The 21,713-nt window shown below is 44.2% G+C and overlaps 2 protein-coding genes across 2 annotated transcripts; both read right to left on the bottom strand.

Moving 5' to 3' along the window:
• Positions 1-920: 920 nt before the first annotated feature.
• On the bottom strand, positions 921-3,386 carry LOC100828139 (V-type proton ATPase 16 kDa proteolipid subunit). Its single transcript, XM_003578802.4, has 3 exons — positions 3,047-3,386; positions 2,465-2,750; positions 921-1,351 (listed from the first exon to the last, which is right to left on the bottom strand). The coding sequence occupies exons 1-3, from the start codon at positions 3,123-3,125 to the stop codon at positions 1,219-1,221; spliced, it is 498 nt and encodes a 165-aa protein (XP_003578850.1). The 5' UTR covers positions 3,126-3,386; the 3' UTR covers positions 921-1,218.
• Positions 3,387-5,403: 2,017 nt separating this feature from the next.
• On the bottom strand, positions 5,404-21,685 carry LOC100823629 (filament-like plant protein 6). The gene is made up of 24 exons (XM_014903338.2): positions 21,427-21,685; positions 20,326-20,552; positions 18,054-18,381; positions 15,307-17,624; positions 14,802-15,170; positions 11,841-12,156; positions 11,626-11,735; positions 11,251-11,311; positions 10,913-11,097; positions 10,535-10,664; positions 8,663-8,740; positions 8,376-8,523; positions 8,030-8,218; positions 7,849-7,920; positions 7,714-7,756; positions 7,535-7,606; positions 7,321-7,401; positions 7,093-7,196; positions 6,844-6,936; positions 6,586-6,654; positions 6,435-6,499; positions 6,252-6,313; positions 6,058-6,153; positions 5,404-5,827 (listed from the first exon to the last, which is right to left on the bottom strand). Exons 2-24 carry the CDS (start codon positions 20,440-20,442, stop codon positions 5,765-5,767), a joined length of 5,169 nt encoding a protein of 1,722 aa, XP_014758824.2. The 5' UTR covers positions 20,443-20,552; positions 21,427-21,685; the 3' UTR covers positions 5,404-5,764.
• Positions 21,686-21,713: the final 28 nt, after the last annotated feature.

Here is a 21,713-nt window from a genome sequence, read left to right as displayed (position 1 = left end):
TTTTTTTTGAAGAAAGGGTTCCCTCTCTGGTTCTTTTTTTATTCAAAATGGGAAGAAAGACATGCAATGCCGTTCCCAATCTGTCCGAATTAAGCTATACATTAGCCCTTGGTGCATCAACTTGCTGGTTTGGCTTGTCTTCACGATAGCAGGTTGTAGGCTTGTAGCTCTAACCCTTTACGTCCTTGCCTCAGCTCCGTACACCGTCCAGTTCTCCCAACATCTGGGGATGTTTTAGTTGCTACCTGGAGCCAATGTGCCTGGGCCTGGAGACTCCCTGGGAGCTGCCATTGCGCGATTTGTTTAGTACCCTGGAAAGCTACGACCAAAAACGAGAGCCTCAGCGTGGCTTCTATATTCAAGCAAGCGTGCCTGAGACTCTACCAACGTTTTCCATCAGGCATGTGCTTCGAACTAGTTCAAACCAAACAACAATTTTCATCCGTGCCTAGCCAAAATTCTCAGGCCGCCTCCAGGTATCGCATCTTATCAGGTGCGTTGCCAAACAGACCATTCGTTTAAGGCTGCCGGAAGGAAGAATTGGGTGTTTCACGCGGTAATATGTGGCGGATTGATACAGGTTTCAATATTCCTATAGCTGGTCTAGCTGCCATCGGCAGGGCTATCTGGAAAACTAGAAATAAGAAGTGCTTTTAAAATATATACTCCTATATATCAATCTCTCTTCTTTATATCTCCCAGAAATGAAACATACTTTGAAAATATCTCTCTCTCGTTCATACATCTCCACATAAAACAGTGCAATCGCTTCAACATATTCCTCCAAGAATCCTCCATCACAACAAACGAGAACTCAGCACAGTATTAAGTGAAATATAGTAGGTTGAGAACAATATGCGGTTTAACTTCACAAGAACTCACGATTCAGAAGAACGAATAAGAAACAGAACAAGAGGACAAATTAACAAAAGAGTCCTAAGCTCAATTGCATGCATGTTCTTGCTTATTCACCAGATTACACCGTCCAGCCAGAACCCCAAAAAATAAATAACTGTGCATAAATAAGCATCAACCACCACCCAAACATCCTCACGGAAAAAGAATGGTACGGCAAGGGCAAACTTCCCTTGGCCACAGATGTTTTTTTCTCGACCAAACAGAAGAACAAAAACTAGTCATGATAATCTCTAGAGCTCAGTTTGTTGTCTGAATAATATAAAACAGGAGGCCGCGCAGGGCCGCGTGTCGGAACATTGCCTAATCGGCACGGGATTGACCAGCACGGGACGACAGGATGATACCAACGATGAGGCCGTAGAGGGCGAGCGCCTCGGCGAAGATGAGGATAAGGATCATGCCCACGAACAACTTCGGCTGCTGTGCATTCGCCCTGTAGACAATTACAATGACCAGAACAGGTTACAGTTTAGACAACTTTCAACTGATCCTCCATATAAAGGGAATAATGGAAGAATGGTGTATGTGTGTAATGACTTCAGCACAACAAGAAATATTACAGAGGATTTCAGACCTAGATAACCTTGCATCTTAAAGCCTAAAATAGTTATAGTATTATCAGGTTTCACCCCATCAAACCAAGCATAAAATTCAGCAGGAAATCTCGCCTGCATAGCTAGTTCCCAGTTTGGGAGTTTCTTTCATAGATGAAAGCAATGGTTACATACTGCTAAACATTTACAATATATAGATAGGATATCATACTGACTAGTAAACTACAAAGACCAGGACAAACATAAAGCATACAGTTGAGTTGAAAGCATGGCATAAGTCAACCAATGACACCCCCTCTCATCTCCAATTTAAATTTTTTTTTGTCAATTAAACAATATGTCAAAATAAAGTCATAATGACTAACGAGTATGTATACAATATTTATGTCAAAAATGTAAATAACAGCGTAAAGATAAAGGATCAGAAAATAAGGCTTGAGAAGAAGTATCCTATTTGTCATTTTTCTATAAATTTAGGATTACTTCCTAAATATAATCGATATAATTGCCATGTCATGTATAGAGAGAACTGTTATGATAACAAGAGCTCATACAAGTTCACCCTCAGACTTCAGCCGATTAATTAATGAACTAGTTACTCTAGTTATAAACACCTTAAGTAGAGAATGATCCATGGCGCCACTGACATTTAAGATACCATCCTCCTAAGACCAGACAATTGTAACTTCCACACCGCTAATACATATGTGTAACTTTCATTACGCACAAGGTCAACACTAGAAAAATCCGTGATAAATAGTCTAATAGTTCAAGGCTAATGAAAATATGAAACTGGTCAGAACCATCTACCCAAACATAAAAATCTCTTCAAATGCAATGCACACCTGTTAGCTACAACTATGCAGGCACACACATATGCATTAACAAGCAAGTTAACTTTCCAATTAACTACCAACAAACCAACAGACATGTTAGTTCTAGCAAAATCAATGCGCACACAAACAAAGAAACAGAAGGTCAGGCGTGGTTACCTGACTCCAGCATCACCAACAATGCCGATGGCCATGCCAGCGGCAAGCCCGGCGAGGCCACAGGCGAGGCCGGACGAGAGGTGGGCGTAGCCGTCGAAGAGGTAGTATGGCTTGGCCTTGGGGTTGATCCCGGTGCTGATGATGACGGCAATGATGAGGCCGTAGATACCGAGCACTCCGGCCATGACGACGGGCACGATGGACTTCATGACGAGCTCCGGGCGCATGACACCCATGGACGCCACCCCGACGCCGCTCTTGGCCGTCCCGTAGGCCGCCCCCATGCCTGCAACCCAGTCAACACACCGCGAGATCTCGTCAACGATCGCATGGATGGATGAATCCAGGCGCTCCTAAGATCAGATCAGATCAAAGCGCAAGCACTCTCGTGTCGTCCGCTACACGAATCGAATCTAGGGAATCGACCAAGCGGCGTGCTATAGAAGACAGAACCCCCCATCGCCGATCCGCGCGGATCGGAGACGGAACGTGCCCAGAGCTCCAATGTTCCTCTCCCCAAGCATGTAAGCCCACGAAGGATCACAAACAAAAAAATCGAGAGGGTGGGAGAGAGGAGCGTACATGAGAAGACGAGCGCGGCGGCGGCGCCGAGGAAGCCGAAGAAGGGGGCGGTCTCATCGCCGCTGAACACCGACGACATCTCCGATCCTCTCTCTCTCTGCAGCTGCTGCTCCTCCTGCTACGATCCGGGAAACCCTCGCGCTCTAGCCACTCGTCCTCCGAAGCAACAACGGCGGGTCGTCGGCGCCTCCTCCGGAGAGCTCTCGAGCTTTTGGGATTTGGTTTGGTTTCGCTCGATCTGATCTGAGGAGGAGGGCGTTTTGGGGGGTCGTGGGGCGAGAGGAAGAGGAGGAGGAGAGAAGAAGACGAGAGGGGCACGGCGCAGCGTGGTGGGGCGGGATGTCTATTTTCCTCCTGGACGGTTTTGCCCCTCTGGGTGTAGCAGTCGTGGCTTGCCGGGTCGGAGGGCAGCTGTGTCCTTAAACGCATGGATGTGTCACTGGACGTGGGCCCTGTGTCACGTGGTTCTTGCTGTTTCGGCCTTTCGCGTATCCATGGGTCGTGTCTGCTCGATCAGGAAAAGAAATATGGAAAGTGATCTACTCGTCTCCTGTTATTGATTTATTGTTTCTTTTACATTTTCCTATTATTGAGCTATATATATGATCTGCCTTTCGCCCAATCTAAGTCTTAATTTCGATTTCCTGCTGACCGGACTTTGTCAAGAAATGTAGGGAGTGCTAGTTGATACCATATCATGCTCTACCAATTTCCACGTTAGATTATTTTTTTGCGAGAAATTTTGCAAGAGTTAAGAAAGAAATGCAAGGGGATCCAACGTGTTTCCATACATGAGTAATTAGATAAGAGCTAGCATATCACAAGTTGAAGATGTCAGTGGGTCATGTTCACCATGTGGCTCGGCTTTTTATTCCATTAGAATCATCTTTTGATACTACTACCTCCGTCTCATAATATGAGGCACGCATGCATCCCTAGATCGTCAATTTGATTAATTAAATATGTATATTTTTTAACAACAAATACATCATTAGATTCGTTATCGAAAGAACTTTCTAATGATATAAGTTTTTATTTTTTAAGTTATATTAAGTTAACTAAATTGACGATTTAGAGATACGTGCGTGCCTCATATTATGGGACGGAGTGAGTACATGTTTGTCACTCGAGGATTTGCCAGCAATCAAGAAGGACCCGATGTGGGATTTCTCTATCCATACCTCCAACTTGGTTCTATGACATGTAGGGTCATGAGTGGGTCATGAGTGTTTTTTTTTTGAGGGCATAGGGTCATGAGTGTTTACTCGGAGGAAATGCACTTGTACCGAATCCACTATTGCCTCCATCCGTCTTTTGCCGGTCATCATTTGCACTCGCACTAGCTACTAGCTAGCTCTTAACACTGATATATGGTGTTAGTGATAAAACCATATAACTATAAATAACTACAAACATTTCAAAACGCACTGTATTCATAACGACCCGTGTGAGCAATTTTTTGCGTGACATCATCTAGCTCAGCATAACCTTTTTTTCTTTTGTAAGTAAGCTTAGCATAACCTTAGCTAAGAACTCACCCAGACCCATAAAGACATCAGCAAAGCAACGCCGTATATTCTCCTACGGCATGATATTTACCGTTTGCCGATCCATACTGGCGTTGCATGAAACCTTTTGCACTTTTGCATTAGCTTCGCAAGGGCAAAGTGTTGAATTAAGACTCTGCTCGTTCCTCGATTACGTGCCACGTACAGAAATCTGATCTCGGTTGACCGGACCGTCTTGCCCCCCGGGAGGAACCCCACGAGGGCAGCGGGGGCAGGATCGTCCAATCCGCCCGCGGAATAAATAGCTGGAGGTTCTCGTCGCCACGTCGCTGGCTCGGCGGCCAGTGCCCACGTGTTGCCGCGTTCATGGCGCTGACAAAAATGATCGGGCACCGTTGATCTACTCCCGTGGGCCCCGCGTGTCTGAGGGCCACACACGCAGCTATCAGTGAAGGTTGCCTGGTGAATGGGGGAAAAAAGAGATGGGTTGCAAAGAAGAGACGGATCGCATCATCTTCTAGGTTCTAATCAGACGGCATAATCGATGCACAAAGTGAATAAAATCTGCAAACTCAGTGAGTTCGTGGCCAATGTCCATGGATGACTACATGGACATGATGCTGACATGGTGAGATCACAGGACGCCACTTTTTGGTCCTCATGATGAAGTTTTGGTTTTGAGCAATTCACTCATCTGTGAATCTGTATTAGTTACTCCGTATTCGTCAATTTCCTAGTATCCAGAAACTATGACTCTTTTCTACATCTCCTTATTTATTTTTCCATTTTAGTCCACGTCGCTGACATGGTGGATGATATTTTTTTCACAATCATGGTTTGCCAGGGCCATTGCCAAAAGTAAAACGACACTTTCATGAAACACCTCAATACATACGAAATTAATTTTTACAGCACACCAATAATTTAATTACTGTTCACACCGAATTTCCTGAGCCTAAACTGCTCCTACTAAACTCGAGCTATTTTGCTTCCTTTCATCCAGATCCTGTACCTTACACAAATGGGAGAACATTGCAGGGATCCTGTACCTTACACAAATGGAAGAACATTACAGGGTATTCAAATTTCAAACTCAAGGTAAGCTGCCTTCTTTAGTCGCTGCAACAATCTGCTGCATTTCCCTCACATCGATGTTGCCAGTGCTCTCTCTTCGCTGCAATGGTGTCTGCCGCGGTTCCTGGTCAGTCTCTCAGTCTTTCTTGAGGAGATCGTAGAACACCGCAGGCTTTCTGTGGTTTTTGCTGCATGCTTCCTGCAACATAGATAAATCACAGGGTGTTTGAGTAGCCAGCTTTAGGAAGTATTCCCTCCGTTCCTAAATACTTGTCACAGGGTATTTAGGCTAAAACAGCGACAAGTATTTAGGAACGGAAGGAGTACATGTCAGAAGCAAATGAATTTCATAGGAGATAGTTCAAGTTTTCAGAAAAAGAAAAAGAAGCAGAAGAATTCCACATTTTGGTTGTGGTGATCTAATCTTGCCTGCATTGCGAATGCGATGTGGAGAAGAGTCGCTTCGGACCACGGCCTGCCGATGAACTGAAGACCAATGGGCAGCCCGCCCTTATCTTGTCCAACCTGGCAGATTGTTTCCCCAGCCATGTTAAATCATTACCTCTGAAGCATCATGCAAATTTCTTTGTGAAGAAGTTAGAACAAGTTCAGCAATCTTTTACCATGACGGTTATTGCCGGCAAACCGAGGAAGTTCCCCGCTATCGAGTACCGGATCAACGCAGCTTGATTGGTGAAAACGTTGCACCCAAGTTAGGAAATTAGGATATGGAGACACATATTGTGCTATAGACATGCAATCACCAAAACTGCTTTCTGAATCAAGGTTTGTCAATAGTTACTTACCTCCGTTTATGTAGTCAAGCTCACCGCTTTGTAGCGCATCATCTTGCAGTGTGTAGGCCGTCACGCTGCAGATGAATTTACTATCAACGATGAACACTAGATTTTCAGTGAGTAAACCTGGAGTTTGAAGCGATCTGAAAGAACAAATTACCCGGTCATCGGTGACACGATGACATCCGCCGTCTTGAAGATCTCCTTGTGGAAGAACATCTGACGGTTCCTGAAAACATTTTCCCACAGCTCGATATATCAATCAGACAGCATGTACATACTACCATCAGACTCAAAGCAACAGATCACTGCAAATTCCTAAAGATGTCAATCTGGTAAATGTATCCTAAGAAAAAACCAATGACTGTTCTAAATGCTGACAGACTATCTATCTGGCGAAATGACAGCTAGCGCTTACCGAATTCGTTGCGAGTTGAGGTAAGCTCTGCTGCTGAATGAGCCGTAGACGGCCAGCGCCACCCTGACGTCCCACCCGATCTCCGATCTCTTCCTGGCATACACAGGTCATATGATCAGTGCTCGTTTGCTCAGTCAGTCAGTAAGACAGTACTTAGTCGGTTCAGCCACAGGTTATTCAGCATAAAATTCAAACTGGACACAATAACAGCAGCAGCAGCAAGTCAATTTTGTGTTATGGGATTCTCACAGTTTGTCAAGGTACTTGGCGAGCGAGGCGGTGCACTCGGAGCCGATGGTGACGTAGTGCGCCAGCCGCATCTCCTCAATCTCGGGCACCGTTACGTCCAGAGTCTTTTGCAGCAACGAAGAAGAAGAAAAATCGTCAGCAAGGGTTTTAACTGAAAGTGAAACGAAACGAGGCCTCGTCTAGTATGGTGCTGTAACCACTGAATGTGGGCAGCAGTGTTTTTCTGACCTCCCAGCCGTAGTGCGTGCGCAGCGTCTGGAGAGCCTTGTCGCAGCAGGATCTGATGTCGTCCGAACTGTCGTTAAACCACTGCATTGTCTTTCTTTTGTTAGAGCATAGTGTAAATTCAGGAGCCCCTTAGTACCCAGGCCTAGGGCTAATGAACAACAACTCTGGTTAACTGGGGAGACCACAGTAAACAGACTGACAGTCAGTCTCTTACCTTTGCGTATTTTGCTAGCTTGACGTTGCTGATCGAAGGCGTGGACGTCAACATAGGCAGGTTCAGCTCAGGCTGCAAGAGAGCAACTCGTCGGTAATCCAAAAATTTCCAATGAATGACGAGCAATTAAGAAAAGGAACCGTGATGGGGAAACAAGAGGGCGTTAAAATTCGGTTTACCCGCATGTAAGATGGCTGGGAGTGATCGACGATGGCAGAGTAACTGAAAGAAGAACAGCACGGTTTTTGTACTTGTCAGTTGACGATACAGTGAAATTATTTTTGAGAGAAGAGAGTGGTGAGTGATTGACTGACGCGACGAGGGCGTCCTCCACGGTCCCCGCGAGGATCCCGGCCATCCCGACCGTCCAATTCAACGGCAGAACCCTGCATAAAAGACAGACGAGACAAGCCAGCACTCGCACAGTTCAGGTTTGACTGCAGCGAAGAGTAGTAGTGTTAACTGCAAAAATTGACAGTTTTGTGTGTAACGTACCCGGCGCTGGAGAGCCTGCCGGCGGTGGGCTTGAAGCCGACGACGCCGCAGAGCGCCGCGGGCATCCGGACGGATCCCCCGCCGTCGACGCCGAGCGCCACCGGGCAGAGCCCCGCGCACACGACGGCCGCCGAGCCGCTCGACGATCCCCCCGCCACCTTCCCGGCGTCGTACGGGTTCCTCGCCGACCTGCATTCGACGGCACCATTGTCAGTACAGGATTAGGTAGCTGTGCTCTGCTTGCCACAGCACGTGCGTTTGCTGTCCCGCGCACGTGCGGGGGCGCACGTGGAGGAGAGCAGAGGAGCTAGCGTATACGTATGCGTACACGTATACGAATACGTACCCGTGGTGTGGGTTGATGCCGCTGGTGCCGGCGCCGAGCTCGTGCATGTTGGCCTTGCCGGCCAGGACGGCGCCGCAGGCCCGGAGCGGGGCCACGCACGCCGCGTCCGCCGCGCACGGCCGGGCATTCCCCAGCCAACGCGTCCCGCCTGCACGCCACGCCAACCAAAACAAAATCACATTTAGTACCAATGAATTGCTAACAACTCTCTACCCCTTGTTCACTAACTAACCGGAGGAAAAACAAAATTCTACAGCTAACTAGCTGATCCGGAGTATTAACCATACCTGTTGTGGGGTAGGGCATGCAGTCGATCTCGTCCTTCACGGCCACCAGCACGCCGTCCAACGCAGACAGCGCCGCACCTGAAATGCCCTCCTTTGTTAATTCATCAAGGTACAAACAAACAAACAAGCAAGCAAGAAAAAGAAATGTATCCAAAGGCACACACGTACAAAATGAATTAAGCACAGGTGGAAGCCACCGTATATCAAAAGAATTAAGGTTGTTTTTTTAGAGAGGACAAAAATTAGTTCCCTTCCTGTGTTATAGCATTTTGAATTTCCGCCAGTATTTATTTTTTCTCTTTTTTTTGAATTTTGCATTTGGATTTTTAAAATATTGAGTTGTTCACCTCGATATTTCGGGTCAAGTTTTTTCTTTTCTTTTTGGGAGTACCTTGTGACTCAAAATAAATAATTTACATAGGGATCTAAACTAAAAGGAAATGTTAACAGATTATACATTAAATCATCTCGTATTCTCGTTGATGTGACCCAGAGCACATGCACAACCTTCTCCTTACTACTTCCGTACAAGCTAGGCTACTCTATGCATCGCTTTCGTTGATTTAGACCTTGACCTAACACGAAATCTAGCTAAGAACTCCAGCCAATAACTCCGGCCAGCAAGAGCTATCCCTGATTAAATTGACCTGCAATCACATGCACTGATTAACAACCAACTTATCCGGCGATCGGTTACGCAATGAATGTGTGTGTATCCTCGCACCAGCCCTCTCAAATCAATTGCTATTCTAGTGCAACAAACAAATTGGCTACGGGGATAACAATGCCACTACCATTTACTACTCTATATGTTCAGTTGTAGAGAAGTTATGAAAATATTGGTTTTCACCCAATTTTCCTTACCAACGTCAATTATCTATCTGCTTAATGAAATGGTAGAGTTCCCGCCGGTTGCTCGAAAACAAATACTTCCTCCGTCCCATATTAAGTGTCGAAATATTACATGTATCTAGACGCTTTTTAGGTGTAGATACATCCATACTTGAACAAATTTGAGACACTTGATATGGGACGGATGGAGTATAAATCAAAGGCCTTGGTATTTTCATATATAGCAAACACACAACTCATTACTTCTTTTATTTGAAAAGGCTGCGTAGGAAATTTTACCCCCGGATCCTTCCGCTTTAAAATTTCTGCCCTCCAAAGATTTTTAACCTATGCCTGTCACGGTTGGGAAGCAGCTTCTTCCCACTATGGGGAAAAATGACACAGGAATGAGACATTTGGCATGCTCAACCTGTAGCCACTCGCATTCCCTATTTGTTTTCTAGACAACAACAGGTAACAAACATCATTTATGTGACCAGCTTCCTTCCCTTTCCATTCCATCTTTCGCCTGGGATCAACAAATTTTGTTTTCTAGTTTTACAAATAATACAGTAATAGCCAACTTTGGTCTTCGCGAGGTCAAATCAGAAAGCTTCAGTAACTTCTTGGGGGAGTTTCTGGTTGTGATGTGTTCTTGGATGGGTGTATGTCTATGTATTTGCTTGGTTGGTACCAGGTGGGTACAAAGTCTGGTTGGTGACTTGGTGATGTGCATGTGTCAAAGCAAGAAGAGGGTAAGAATTGAGTAAGAGAGAGGGAGAGGTGATGTGTTGGTTGAGGATCAGTTCAGCCATTGCTCTGCTAGTGCTCTGTGCCCATGATGTGCTTCCATATGATTTTGTTTCTGCCATCAAGCAGCGTCTAATATAATTTTGTTTCTGCCACCATGGTGTTGCTGCGTATGATTTTCTTTCTGCCATCATGCTCTGGTTCATGTATTATTTTTGTTCTGCGCAGTGTGAAAATGTGCAGATAAATATATTTCTTTCTTCCAGAGGTCAAAACAGAAAGGTTCAGTACCTTTCTGGTATCTGAGGGTGGATTCTTCAGCCTGCTTCAAGACGTCTTCAGGATTGCAGCTGATGAAGAATGCCATGTTCAAGGTAGGGCCTGAGCTCTCCTTCACTGCAGCAAGGAACCTCTTGGCCACCTGCAAGACAGACATGCGTCCTTGCTCATCCATCACAATCCACTTACTGTCATTAACCGTACAGTAATTGCAGATTGCAGCTGTGACCTAACTACTTACCTGACCCTGACAGTTCACTAGCCAAGGACAGGACATGCAGTTCATGTGTTAACTAACCAACCTAGTACTAGTACAGTAAATCACGAGGAATTACTATGTGAAACCTCAGAGCTGCTGTCAAACAGCAATGCAAAAGATCCAGGACAGACCTGCACAGGCGTGGTCTCTCCGGAGCTGTAGGCCCTGTGGAAGTCCATGATCGTCCAGCGTTTCAGGGCCGGCCCGGCGCCAAGCGTCGACTCGAGGCGTGCCGGGAGGCAGCCGACGGCCTCCCGGACGCGCTCCGCCGGCGACAGGTCCGGCTTCGTCAGGCACACATTCTGCTCCGGCGTGTCTGAATGAACAGCAGCAGAAGAAATGGTTTTGTCTGAATCAGGATCATATCCACTGAAGAAATGAAAAGTAAGACTGAACTTTCTTATGAATTTAAGGAAAGAATTTGGCAGTGTCAGAGAGAGTGAGAGCGGAGTAGTGCAGTGAGTAGAACCTTCCCAGCTGTGGGTTGAAGTGAACAGTGGCGGCTCAGGGATCTCGGCCTCCGAGACAAGCTGCAGGGAGACAGATCAGAGGGTTAGCAGCAAAGTCAGAATCAGAAGAAGAAAAAAGAAAGAATACTGTCAGAGCTAGCAGGCAGACAGGTTAACAGTGGGCTTTTCTGTTCTAAAATAATTGCGCTGGCAGGAATTTTTGGGTGACAGCTCGACATGCATGCGTTTTCGGTGCTGAAAATCAGGAGCAAGTGTCTGACGTCTCCCATTCTCAGACAGGATCGATGAAGTTTCGGAGTTAAAAAGAGAGAAAAAAACAGAGAGCAATGAACTTGAAGAAATGGAGTTCATGTCAAGGTTTCTAATGTTTGCACCTTGTTGATGAGATTATCCTTCTTGAGTATGTAGAGCAGGAACCATCCGACGACCGGCAACTCCAGGACCCACCCGAAGATCTTCACCAGCAGCCCGGCCACTCGAGGAGCTGAGATGATCGACAATGATCCAACCAAAAAACATTCAGCTTTAACTGAAATTCAGCACCGAGAACAGAAGCAAGAATCGCCGAATTGCGAGTAAAGAAAGGGACCTTTGACGTTGGGGCTGATGTAGTGCTCGGCGCTGCCGGGGCCGAGGTCGACCTCCGCCGCCGGCCGGTACACCTTCGCCGCCGAGCCGAAGATACCCATGGATAAGAAAGATGGTGGCAAGAACAAAGAAGAAGGAAGAGTGCACTGTCTGTCTGTCTGTCTGTCTGTCTGAAACTCTGATGAGTGAATCCTGAATTCCCGATTAGATAGATGAGCCCGAGAAATTTGGGGCTTATATATGGCGATGAGGCAAGAGCAGAGGAGGACGACGACAACGAGGAGTAGGGAGACGGGTGGTAATTTCTTGGTGAATAATTAACCGGAGGGGAGTGGACAAAAAAATTGAGTAATGGAAGAGAGAGAAATCGAGGGAAAAGGAGATAGCAACAATGGCTTTGTTGTTGTTGGTACTCTGTGGTTGCAATTTTGGCGGGGACGAAAGCGGTTGCGTGGTTCCCAACGGTAACTTCCGGCACCGGAGATGTGGCCTCTGCCTTCCTAGGTTTTGCTTGTAGTTCACATAAAAAGAACTTAAGTTTAGCTTGAATCTAATAAGCTTTTCTTACTTCTTAATAATCATAATGTAATCTACCCGTAATAGTAATATTTTTCTTTTGCGAGTCATAATAATAGTAGTACCACTCCTAGTACTATCTTCTAAAGATTGATTGACATATCATCCATTTTTGTTATAGTTTATAAGTTTAATGATATCAATACTTCAAGATCAATACTCCCTCCCTCCAATTTTAGACGTGCACCCACTTTCTGGTAATTTTAGGCGCCGGAGAAATATGGGAATTAGCAACGTGTATGCACAAGAAAACGTGTATGTATTGGTAATTTTAGGCGCAGGAGTATTTGACCAATTCGGTTTCAGTATTAGTAGTCTCAATTTGGCATTTCATGCACTTATACTTAATTGGTACAGCAATTTAATTTCAAAGGTCACATTCCACCCCTTACGTGTTCCCATGTAAGAAAGCGACGTCCGGTCGATACAGAAATATATATATCGCCAAGTACAAAGCTTTGATTTGACAACGAGGAATGAAAAGGGCAACGAGAAAACATGTCTCTGTCTTTCCTTTGCGTTTGGACCAAAGGCGGCCTATTTGTTTTCCAACTGCAAATTAAAGTAGGACGGCGTCACTACATATTTAAATCACTAGGATATGATGTTGGGTAAGAGTACTATGTGGGCCAAATTTTTAGTGGACAGATTGATTTAATATTTCTTAACTTGATTTAGTTTATTTAGACTCTTCTCCCTTGTACTGAGTACAGCATTTGCAGCTATAGTTTAGAAATACATCCATTAAGAGGTAGGAGTAGTATTATTTTCTCTGTAGATCCTAAATAAAAGGAGTACATGGACTTGTAAATTCATAGGAAATTCTGGATGACAACTGAATATTTTGAGCTTAGGAAACTATATTTAAGGACTAGTACCACTAAGGAAAACCATTCCAGCTCCTCGCTCCAACACAAATTTCTAGACCAAACAATTAAAAAGCACCTCCTACATCAAGATCACACGAATCAACAATCAATCAATAAATGTTTTCCAACCGCTCTAGACTATAAAATGGCAGCAGCATGCACTCCCAAAATTCATAACCAAAAAAAAGGATCTTCTAGAAGTTCACTAAAAGGGAAACACAGTAGGAAAAACATAGATGGATGGAGAAAGAAGGAACAAGCAGCAGCAGCAGTAGCAGAAACAAACAACAACAACCAACTATTCCAGCATGCAATTGTTGGGCTGCTTTGCACGGTTGCATAATTTGCATTGTTTGGCCATTTAACATAAACCCATTGAATACCCTCATGGTTACGGGTGCATTAACTTATTTGCCTCCCCAAATGATTAAACCCCTGTGGTGTTCTCTGCTCACCCAAAAAGGAGGCCAATTGATGATGCTCTCTTGTACTGCCAAATTTATGCCTCCCCACCATCCATCCATCCATCCAATGTCAGGGTTTGCTATTCACCATTCATGGCACACAGATCCAAGCCTCGGTATATATATGAGTGGTTCTTGAATATATCTATGTCTGCCTATATGTATGTGCACTCCTTGATCAGAGGGCTGCCCCCTAGCTTAGGTGACGAGTTGTAAGTATGGACTATGGAGGTCATTTATTTTGCATCTTCTGGTGAAAGGCAACATTTGGCAGCATTTGCATGCATACCTACATACATACCAAACTTGGTGAAATGCATGTTAATTAGTGAAAACCTGCGTATCCACCAGAGCGAGAAGCAGTGTATTATTCAGAATCAGTACCTGTAGATGTTGATATGGAAATGTACTAATGTAGCAGGGAAGCTTAAAAAAAATGGAGTAGGGACAAAGGTGAGGTAAAATTTCAATAGGCTAGTTATCAGTGCAAGTCCAATGAGATCTATTTGTACTCGGGTGCCAGGCAAGCATGGCCCCCAATAAACAGTGTTTCTTTTTATACTTATGTGTTGTCAGCAGCAGTAGGCTCCACCACTGGCCAAGACTGATGCCATGTAGGCCCGCATTTAGAAAAGATTCTTTTACCGAAAGAAAGTAAACAAGGCAGAAAATGATAATAATCTCTACCAACATTGCTAGTAAAAACTGCACCCATCAACTATATCTGCAGTCTCACACTGATGGTCTGATACTGAATTTACATTTTGCAGCAAGCAGCCAACACCCATACGGTTAAGACTTCATCAAGCAGGCCATAAAAAAACTGAGCTTGCTGGAATGGAATTTCAGCACACTAACAAATCAATTCCTGTAAATGTACATTGATCTACTAACTCTACAGATGAGAGCATCCATGAACTGTTAGCTGCAATCCTGGCAATCTAATCAATCATCCATCAGTTCTTAGTTGAATCTCTTGCTCCTACTGATGAGAGCAGCTGTCCATGAACTGTTAGAGGCAGCCTTCACAATCTAATCCTCCACCAGCTCTTACTTTCTCCTCTTGTTCCTGTAACTACTAAGCGACGAGAGCCCCCCTGCAAACACCGACATTTCCGAGGGAGGGGGTGACGAGGGTTGGATCGATGGGATTGGCGAAAAGCAACTCCTGTCGCCACTTGTAAGGTCAAGATCATATAGTTCATCAGCGAAGACCGCAAAGTCAGCACCGCTGTTTCGTTTCTGAATGTGGCCACCAGCATCGCCGGTTCTGAAGTCTAGTGGTACATCCATGGGTTCTAGCAATTCAGGCTCCAGCACCACATTGTCAAACTCCGTCAGTGATTTCAACTGACGTCCAAGGGAGGCGATGGTCTTCTGGCACTCGGCAAACTTCCCAGCTGCATTCGCTAGCTCCTTCTCCTATGTCAAAGACAATGATTCATTGTTAGGTTCACTATTTTGACTAATTCAGTGGTGTCTGATCATTCACAATTCAGATCATAATGTAGAGCACACAAAAAAAAAACTGTGCTGAGTAGACAATAGAGATAATTACCTGCTTGACCTTCAGATCTCCATTTGAGTTTGCGAGTCGCCAGAGCTTTGCATCGCGAGCATTCCTAGACAACTGAGCCTCAAGATTTCGGCATTTCTGTTCAAAATCACCTGACAGCAACCTCTCATGCACAATCTCATCTTCAAGCAAGCTCACCATGTTTCTTAGATTTAGAACTTCGACCTTTGCTGCTTGAAGTTGATGCTCCATTGCCATTCTCTCTGACTGGACAGCCTCTGCCTTGGCAGTGAACTCCGCTGCTGATGAAGTCTGTTCCTTAAGTTTTGCTTCGAATAGCTCTACCTTCTCATTGAGCTTTCTTGTATCCTGATATGCAGATTCAACCTCAGACTCCAACATCTTTTTTATCGCTTCTATGGCTTCTAGCTGCATCTGAACCTCTGCAGAAAACTCCTTTTCCTTTACCACCTCATGCTCAAGTGCACTCACCATATCACGCAATTTCACGACCTCCGAGTTCACTAACTGGAGTTCTGCCTCTAACGATTCTTTAACAGATTGCACAGTAAGATCTCTCTCTGTGTCTGCCTGTGTTTGATGCAGTGCCTTCTCTTTCTCTGCCTCATTTTCTAGTGCTTCAACAATATCACGCAGCTTCGCTACCTCATTATTTGCTGAACCTAGCTGTGCCTCCCATGATTCCTTAACAGCTTCAACAGAAGTTCTCTCAACCTCAATCTTCATCTCTAACTGTGCTGTCAGTTCTTCATGGAGTGCCTTCTCCTTTTCTAGTCCATTCTCTAATTCTTCAACAATGCCATGCAGTTTCTCTACTTCAGTGTTTGCTGAACACAACTGTGCTTCCAATGGTTCCTTGACAGCCTCAACAGCTGCTTCAATCTTCACCACTGATTGTGCTGAAAGTTCTTCACACAATGCCTTCTCTTTTTCCACCTCATTCTCTAGTGCTTTGACGATGTCACGCAGCTTCCCTACTTCTGTATTTGCTGAACATAGCTGTGTCTCCAACAATTCTTGAGCATTCCGTGTAGCATCTGCTTTTGCTTTGTGCTGCACAGAGAGAGATGCCTCAGCTTCAATCCTCTCTTCCAATGATGCCACGGTCAGACGAAGCTCTGCAGCTTGTGCTGACAGCAGTTCCATTTGTGACTCGCATTCCTTCATTTCTACATTTTCTCCCAAAGAAGCCACAACAGCATGTAGTTCCTCCGCTTCTACAGATTTCGACTCCAGTTGAATCTCCAAAGCTTTCTTCTCTGAATCCAATCGCTCCACATCACCCAGAGCAGCATATTTGGAGTCATTCACCAAATCCAACTGCATTTGCATTTCAACCAGTCTGTTCCTTGCTGCCACTAGTGCATCACAGGAAATGTCAAGCTGATTTCTAGCCTCGATCAGGGCCGTCTCAAGCTCCCTCTTCTCGCTTTCAGATTTTTCAACCTCTGCCTGCAAATCTGCCACATGATGCCGCAACTCTTGATTCTCAAGTTTAGAAGAGTTGTTTCTCGTCACAGCCTTATCGGAATCTGTTTCCATATCGAAGGTAGAGCTTGTCTGATCAGATTCAGGCAATGCAGCCAACCTTTCCATCTCGAGGAAATCATCCATTAGGTCGATCTCAACAGGATTGTTTGTGACGTCTCTTGTACTAGCCTTCCCATTTCTGAACTGATCAAGCTCAGCAATCAGAGCTGATGCCCATGAGTCAGAGTTCCGCAGTTCATTATCAACAGCAACCATACGTTCCGCACTGTCAGAGTGGCTGTCAGTTAGTGATTCCACACAAGCATTGCTTGGCAGAGGCCTAGAATCGATGACCAATGCTGTTTTCTGAGTTAGATGATGTAACCTGCGGCATTCTGCCTCAACTCTCGCTATCTTTTTTACACTTTCCAAGTGCTGCTTGCTAGCTGTCTCTGCTGCTTGATTGCTCAAGTCTTTTTCCAGTGAGAGTATCTTCAGGTCCTTGGACTGTACAAGGAGTTTGGCTTTGAGATCCAAGTTCTCTTTCTCAACTGTTTGAAGCTTTTCTTGTAGATCAGGTTGTGCAGACATGGTGAAAGCTTCTGATTTGGTTGCATCCAGCTGCTTCTCTAGCTCAGCAATATGGCTTTGGAGCTTGGATTTCTCAGACTCCACCTCCTGAGACTTCTTGGTAAGTATATCTCTTATTTTCTCCTCTTGTTCTTCCCGTGCCAGGCGCAGCTGCCTGACACATTCCTTGAGGGCCTTGTCTAGGTGGCTGACTTGATCCTCGAGATAAACATTCCTCTGAGCAGCAGCTTCAAGTAACCTCTTGAGGGCAGTAGCTTCTGCTTCAGCTTGTTCCCAACCTACGTAAAGGTTATCAACGACATGGTTAAGAACATTGCAGAATATAATAATAAAGCTAAATGCATCAATTTTCCCTCTCACTTGTACTAACTTTCTACAGATGCAATCTATCAACAAAATAACATTGAAATAAATAAATGGAATAGTTCAAAGCTGTACAATTTGAAGGATTTGACTACAGAAATGGCATAATAAACTGATGAGTGCAAAATGTGGAATCATTCACTTCCCTTCACAATCTCTTTGCACTTATAAGTATCAAAGTCTTTTGATTATGGTTGATTGGTTTTGACGTATGTTTTGAGATAAAAAAAATCAAAGAAATATTTTAAGATTATTCAGCAAAAAAATTAGAAAATATGAGGCACAAACAATTAAACAAAAGATGCATAGTACATATTTGAAATTTTGTAAGGAGCAAAACTTGCCTGCAACAGCCTCTTCTGTGACTTTAGCGTGCTGCTTAACCAGATCCTCTTTATCACTGATAGTCAAAAGTGCAGCAGCAAGTTTCTCATTTAAACTCTTCACTGTCTCCCTGGTCTCTTCATCTCTAGCACTTGAGGATAAGTGTTGTTCTAGTGATTCAGCATGATGTGGAGAACGATCATTTAAATTAACTCTTGATGCTAGCTTTTCATTCAAGGATTTTGGTACTCCCGTTTCTTGGGTCTCGTCAGGCCTAATCCTTGAAGAGACTTTGGGTGATTGGCCACTATGTGGTGAGGCATTGTTTGAGACAGGCCTCAGAACCTCCTGGTTTAACATGAGTAGCAAATTTAAATGCTGTGAGTATATCACCTTTTCCCACAAAAAGCAAATTTTTTTTTAAATATACAAAGTGTCCAGAGTTAGAAATAGATACCATCTATACATAGATAGATAATAGATTATACTAAAAAAGTTTAGTAGCTGAACTAAATCATCTTTATTCTAAAGAAAGGGTGAAGTTGTTGGAAAAAACCCATAAATATGGACTGTTGCAAAACTTAATACGGCGTACCTTTGAAAAATTGCAAATGAAGTATAACTTTCAAAAGAAAAATCAATCGTCTCATGATAAACAGTACCTCTTGTCTGAACAGGGCCAACCAACTACTGTGGACAGAAGTACAACTCAACTTATGTGAATCCTACTGTCCTACAAGACTTGTGTTAAGTACCACATACCAAAACAATTTTTGGGCATCAACAGGAATCAAGTTTCAATGTTGTTTGAATACTAGTTATATGCTAGCACGTTGCTACAAAAGTTTTTTTATTGCATGCATTGTTAAATAAATAAAAAATCTCAAATACCAATAAAGTTAGTAAACTGAAACACAATGATACATATGTCTACTATGTAGAATGGATGTCCAAGCAACTTAAGAGATAATTTCGGTGAAGGTGACCTCTGATTTGGCAAGAGTAAAGAAACCAGATCTTTCGTGGGGGGGGACTGGAAAAGACCTGATATAAGTATTTGTCAATTTGATGCATCCTATATTCCCACGATGCATAGTGCTTTTTTTTTTGCAGGTAAATGCATAGTGCCTTTATGTTGGCCATCAGAGCCATTTTCCTTAAACATCTATGTGGAAAAAAAATATAAAACAAAAAACATATGTTATTCGCCTTTGTTTGCCAATCATTCAGAGTAGCCTATGCCATGTTGGTGCTGAGGCCTGATGGGTCTGCGAAAATCACCAGGGGTAATACTCCCTCCGTTCCATAATTCTTGTCGAAATATTACATGTATCTAGACACTTTTTAGGAACAGATACATCCATTTTTGGGCAAATTTGAGACAAGAATGTTAATGTTCCTTTGGAAACTACTGCTCAATTGAACTATTAGGAAATACAATTGTCTCATGGAAATCAACAGTAATGAACTGACTTTGGAGACAAACATCAAAGTTATGCATAAATAATAATGTCTTCAAAACAAATACTGCCATCATTATCCAGTGTCCACTGGCATCACTTTAGCCTAAATTTGCATGTCTTCAGCTATTTCTTTATGAGTTTATTAGGAAATACAATTGTCTCATGGAAATCAACAGTAATGAACTGACTTTGGAGACAAACATCAAAGTTATGCATAAATAATAATATCTTCAAAACAAATAGTGCCATCATTATCCAGTGTCCACTGGCATCACTTTAGCCTAAATTTGCATGTCTTCAGCTATTTCTTTATAAGTTGCACGACACAGGAACTACCAATATAAGAACATTAAGAAGTTGCTAGAATCCTGTATTATTAATAAATGTAGAGCTTCACTTGACATAGGCCCATAGTCCAACCTCAACATCGCAAACCTAACACAACTGAGACTAATCTTATTAGCATGATAGTTGATAGGTGGAAACCTGTTGGTCTTTCTCTATCACAATATTTCCCACCAATGACAGCGCACACATTAGCATCTGAACCCTGTGTTTTACTTGGATCAGGTCGAACTACTAGTTTGTATGCTTTATGAATCTTTCCAAGGCAACGAAAATGACATCTTGCCTATAGGTGCCTAAAGTGGCACTTATGTTCCATTTATAACATAAAGTTCAGAAATTTTTCTAATACAATTCATTGTCCAAAGACAGGAAAGAAAGATACAGTTAACAAAACAGCTATGGTAAGAACGTGCAACTAAACTGTCCTATCGAGGTAAGGTGATTTCAAGGAACATACAGAATTAAGGCACAGATGTAGTACCTGATCACTTGAGCAGCGCTCAGAATGCGAAGACACAGGCACAGAGCTTTCGCTTGCTGCGGGACTATTATCCGACGACTTGCGCTTCCAGAGCCAACTCGCACGGTCCATAACCATCAACTGTTTGAAAGATCAAAATTTGGCTGGCAACCACTATATGTAGGTTTCATCAATAACCATTGGTTGCAGGAAGCTACACGGAGAAATCTGAGCTGAAGATTGCTAACCTGAACCAAACAGCAGGCAGCAGAAAAATACTACTATCAGTTATCCCTCGAGAATGATACCAACAGGTTAGGGGACATGCAACTTTTCACAACCTACCTACAGAAGACAACAGGAAAAGCTTACTACTATCACACTCACAAGAACCAATTTTGCACCAGTTCTATTTTCGTTCTTCAGCACAAGTAGGGGGGGGGGGGGGGGGATTAAACAAATGTTCAACTCCAAAATCAAAAAAGGATTGGGTTGTATTCCAGAAAAAAGTTACCACCACAAAGTCCAAATATGCCCAATCCAGGAATTCCAACGAAGAAGACATCCGTGGAAAGAGTGCACATATTATTAGAACCCAAAAATCTGCACTGGGAAATGAAATTCAGCGCCCTGAAATCCAACCAAAACTTCTGAAGCATATGAACTAGCTTAACACTGTTCTACTTTTTACATCAACAGCAGGAGACGCAAGCAAAATACAGGACCAAAAAAGTTGCAGCCACCGACAGCTTCCAACGCCCCCAACTATATTTTTTTCTTACTTGGATTGAAGCAATCGGAGAACCCCAAACCTCTCCGGCAAGAACAAGAGCCGCAAGCACGAACGGGCGCAATCCCTAACCCAGCTCGACGCCTCCCAATTCCTCCACGCCCGCAATCGCCTAAACCCGCGCCCCCAATGGCCCAATCTGCTCAAACCCCCAAACCTAGACCTAGCTTGGACAGAATCCAGCAAAAAACCAGTCGCGGAGAAGCAGGGGGTGTGGAGAAGAAGTCAGAGCAGCCGGAGAGAGATTCCATGGCGGAAACCAAGAAGAAGAGAGAGAGGGGGCCCGGCCCGGGGAAGAGGACGGGACAAGAGGGAGTGGGCGGCATTGATACCTGCGACTGGGATTAAACCATTGCACGGAGGAATGCCCCCCGCATCGATCGATCGCCGCCCAAGAACTCCGTGAACACTCACGCCACTTCCCTGTTCCCCACTTCAATTTTCCCTTCGCCCTTTCACTGTATATCTAGCCCTTTTTTACTCTCCCCAGGATGGGGCTTGGGACGGAAAGTGTGAGAAGCGTATGATTAGGCCCCGCCCAGCTGCGCAGATCGGCAGGGCACGCAAGAACACGAGGCGAAAAGCGGAAGGGAGGGGGGCTCAACAAAAAGGGGGGGGA

Source organism: Brachypodium distachyon, chromosome 4 (assembly GCF_000005505.3).
Source record: "Brachypodium distachyon strain Bd21 chromosome 4, Brachypodium_distachyon_v3.0, whole genome shotgun sequence".
Lineage (NCBI taxonomy): Eukaryota > Viridiplantae > Streptophyta > Magnoliopsida > Poales > Poaceae > Brachypodium > Brachypodium distachyon.
This window is presented reverse-complemented; position numbering and strand designations above follow the sequence as displayed.